The sequence below is a fragment of the Cynara cardunculus genome (assembly GCF_001531365.2).
Source record: "Cynara cardunculus var. scolymus isolate 2C chromosome LG 3, CcrdV1, whole genome shotgun sequence".
Taxonomy (NCBI): domain Eukaryota; kingdom Viridiplantae; phylum Streptophyta; class Magnoliopsida; order Asterales; family Asteraceae; genus Cynara; species Cynara cardunculus.
In genome coordinates, this window is record NC_037530.1 from 29552406 (window position 1) to 29556909 (window position 4504).

The window sequence follows — 4504 nt, forward strand, 5'->3', positions numbered from 1 at the left end:
TTCATATCCTTTTTTCTGTGTTATGATCATACACAACCCTACACATAGAAATTGATACTTTTTCTAGTTTCTAATAAACCTTTCACAGGTGATGAAAACTAGATGTATTAAGTCAATATTACATAAAACTATATGGCTGTTGGTGATTCAGCTATCTGAATGATAAAGGTGATGCCCCAAAAATAAGATAGGTCAAGCTAGTAATATTTCTTATTCCTTATCATCCTTGTTTAGTTCTTCGAATCTTCTATCTCATTCAGGAATTCTAGCGAGGGTGGACATCTTATTCAATTGTGGGTCCCTTCTTTTCAACTCTCACAACTTTACTTCCATTTTTGAGGTTCAATCACCATTATTTGGTATTTGCCAAATTTGTGTTTGCTTTGCATTAATAACATTTAGGACGACAAATGAACATAAACTAGTCACAGCTCACAAGGGTGTCCTTTTCTACTAAAGTGGATGTTGGCTAGTCAAGATGTTGATTAGTCATTCAAGATGTTAACGTATCTTATATAATTACACGCATGATATACAAGTTTAATCATATATAATTAAACACATCCAAAGGAGTGTAATCATATATGATATTGAACATTCTCGCTTTCTCGTAAATTTTTTACTTCTCGCATGATCCTTCCTCTCGTATGACGAGTGTGACTTGATAGAAACCCGATTTGAGACGGGTGGTCTTCAAAGAAATACAAAAGGAAGAGGAAGACTTTGGCAATTTTCTGATTTATCCTCGAGGCTAACAATTACACTATTTATAAGAACAAACATGAAAAACTGCTAACAACTAAACTAAGCTACTGCCACTAACTCTAAAATGCAGGAACATGCATGCATAATGCTGGTTATGCTTAGGGAACGGATAATAATAAGGAAGCAACATTTGCTTCTTCTCTCTAGATTGGCAACTGTCAAGATGAACCCGTCTTCAGGAAGCCGGCTTAAGGTCCAGGTCCATATCATGACCGGTCTGACTAAAGCTACAACCGAGAAATTAGTAAAGTAAGGCATGACCAGTTTCGGGCTTCACAGAGTGCCATTCACGTCATGATCTGTTTGCGATTCCTGGCATAATAATGCACTCCGATGCCATTTCAAAACTTATCTTGAGAAACTATTCTGGTATTTGAGATAATGATAAAAATAGAGGCATCCCATATTAACTGTATGGATGACGACGATGATATGTTTAATTAGTTGAGAAAAGGCATGAACAGAGCTATAGAAAATGTGTGGAAGTTATATCATTTATTCTGCTGATTCGTTGTTCTGTTTGACTCTTTGTTGGTTTGATAGAGAACTTGGATCCTATGCTTTGATGAAAGAAAGAAAAACCTACAAATGACGTAGTATACAGCTGACTTGTTTCATTTCAAATATCAATAATCTCTTTGTATGGAATCTGATGATTCGGGATTCATTATTTGGGGTCTACTCTTATCTCCTGCACCCTTATGCAACAGTAATTTATTGAAATCAATGCAATCGACACTTAGTTTGTTTTTCTACTCAAATTCTTGGGTCCTAGTAAAGTATCACATGATAATGCTTGAAGTAATGAAAATAAGGTTAAAAAGAGTTTTTTATACGAATCTAGACCAGATTCACTGTTCGTCTTCATGAAGTTGAGTACTACCTAGATTGCTATGGTTTGTTGCATGCATCTCTTTCTTGAGACGTTAGAGCAATATGCACTGTATTTCTATCCATAATGAAGTCTAGGATATTGACACCTGAAGGCATTCACAAAGTTGTTTGAATCTATATAATCCTATATAGCAACATAAGATACAAACATCATTGAAGATAATCTGTTGGAGCCTTCTTCATTTCATTTATTTAAAAAGCAACAATTCATGTTTGATGGAAATTGACAAAGACGTAGTTAACAAGGAGGGAGGAGGCAAAGGAGCTTTATATATATATATTGATCAGCATTCCTTGCTCTTGTTACTGTCACTGCATCTTCAGGTACTTCAACCTGCTTATGACAAGGCCATAGATAAGATATGATGTTACATATCAACTTTTAGAGAACTATGATACTCTGGAAGATGCATGCAGATTTGTGTAACACAAACAATTACTTGTGTATATATATGAATCCAGATTCTAGTTTTATTACCTTTTCTCAAGCTGATAGGATGCTTTGGTTCCACTGGTTTTGTAGCTTGGCAGGGGCACTTTGTCAGACTCAATTTGTTCTACATCATCGACGAGCAACTGGTATTGTCTCTTCACTTCCTCCACCGTCTTGCCAGTGGCCTTTGCAATGTTTTGCCACCGGTCAGGGGTGTCTTTGTCGTAGATAGCTAGCGCATTCTCAAACAGCTTGTTTTGCCTCCATGTAGAATTCGAAGTCATTTCTTGAATCTTGAAAAGACTGATACTTACAGATCAAAGAAGAGGAGTAAGAGGAAAAGTATTGGAAGTGATGCATGACATAACGCCAAAGGGTTCTATATTTATAGGAGACCTGGACACAGAGAGAGAGAGAGAGAGAGTGCAAAGAAAGATTTCTAATAATGGACACAATCAAGAACATTATGTTATTCTTTTGAGTTTTACTTCAAAATTCAATCAATTGGCAGTCCGGTAAATGTTAAATGAAGCTGTTGGCCTTTTGTTACAAAATTATGAGGAAAAGAGGTTTGTGTTTTGGCTGAACTTTGGAGGAAAGATGTGGTAATAAACCTCTTCCCACATGATTCTCTTTACGCCAGAGAAAAGTTGCATGTTCCCTTGTATTATATGATGACATCAGGTACGTTTGGAGTTACTGTGACATCCGAAACTTTTGATTACATTGTATAAATGAGATAACACATAATATATGTTAGAACAAAATTGGGTTAAACCTAAAACGATTAATAATCTGAAACTAAACCTAAACCATTAATGATTTGAACCTAAATAACTTCGGCTATGGTTTTACACAGGTCGATAAAAAACCCTAAACACATGTAAATTTGGGCCCCGAAAATTCGGAGGCCCTGTTCAAAATCTCACATTTAACATGCTAAGAAATGACCTTAGATGACATAATCCACCAACCAATTTTTATTTTATATGAATATCTCTGTGTGCTATTATGCTTGTAGTTTATAAATTAAAAGCAACCGATCATCCTTACCATGTGGGCTTCGATTCAAACTCCTCTCATGGCAAAATAGAGGGCAATCTTCAAACTCCTCTCAAGTCGTACCACAATGCTAGGTTGATGATCATCTTCATGTACGGATTCGCCAAAAACTCTATTTAACTAACGATTGGCATCAACACTTCCATCTTACTCCAATCATCCATATTTGGAGTCTGCGAAGGACGTGCAAGTATGGTTGTCTGGATAAAAATCACTCGTCCCAAATCTTCGTATCTCCTTCATGTCCACCAATCATATGAATACACGTAAATAAACATGGATTAAATTAATTTAAACAAAAGAAAATATGATGCGTCTTAATTTCATTGGGCAGTTGATTCCTTTTTCAATTTGTAAACTTTCACACTTCTTTTCTAATAATCTCGACGCATTCGTATGATTGTGTTAGTGGAAACCTAACATTTTTGTTTTTGTGTTCAGATTCATAATGTCTCCTACACTCTTCGTTTCTTCATGCTTTCATAGTATTATAACTCAAATTAATGAACGATTCTGAGGCTTGACACTGGCCTATGTTGAAGATAGATTCACTCAGTAGAATCATGGAAGTTCCAAATGCACCATTTCAGCTCGACTGTTAATTTAGTTTCAAGTAAGTTACGTTTTTTGTTCCTAGGTTAGTTAAAATTGCGGATTTAGTCCCTTTGGTTTTAAAGTTTTGGTTTTCATCCATATGGTTTGCAATTCAATTATATTTTCATCCCTAGGCCAAAACACTACTTTTAAGTATGAAAGACTAAGGGGTTGTTTACTTGCGGCTTAATTAGGTTTATTGGTCTATCTGGTTTATTTGCACAGCTCATTTGGGTTGTTTACTTACGGCTTATTCGCACCGAACATGACTTAATCGTACAGATAGAAATTGTGTGTTGTTCTCATTCAGCCAAAAAATGACACCCCTACCCCTTATTTAAAGCACCGTCTCCTTCTCATATCAGACACCCCATCTTCGGCCTCTTTATTGATTTTTTGTTTTGATGTTCAAATAATTAATATTGGGGGTAAATCGATCATTTATGTTATTCAGACTGTTGGTTCAGATAAAAAAAGTAAACAACATCCATTTAACCATACAGGACATAATAAAATTTTCGGTAAACAGCCTCTAAATATGTCTACCATTCTAATAATAATATCGATTTACTAGAAAAATTGATTAGACGTTCCATTTTGAAACTACTAAAGAAAAAGATGCAACTATTTTTGATGAGTTATATGATAATTAAATTGATAAAGTGGACCATAAATCATTATCCAATCATCATCATGTCGCTAATATCATCATCATCATCATCATCATCCATATGCACCATAAATAGTCCAAATTCT

General features: G+C 35.2%; 1 protein-coding gene across 1 annotated transcript; it reads right to left on the minus strand.

The window, feature by feature from the left end:
• Positions 1-1814: 1814 nt before the first annotated feature.
• On the minus strand, positions 1815-2450 carry LOC112509940 (protein RADIALIS-like 5). The gene is made up of 2 exons (XM_025115159.1): positions 2138-2450; positions 1815-1993 (listed from the first exon to the last, which is right to left on the minus strand). Exons 1-2 carry the CDS (start codon positions 2374-2376, stop codon positions 1969-1971), a joined length of 264 nt encoding a protein of 87 aa, XP_024970927.1. The 5' UTR covers positions 2377-2450; the 3' UTR covers positions 1815-1968.
• Between the last annotated feature and the right edge of the window lie 2054 nt (positions 2451-4504).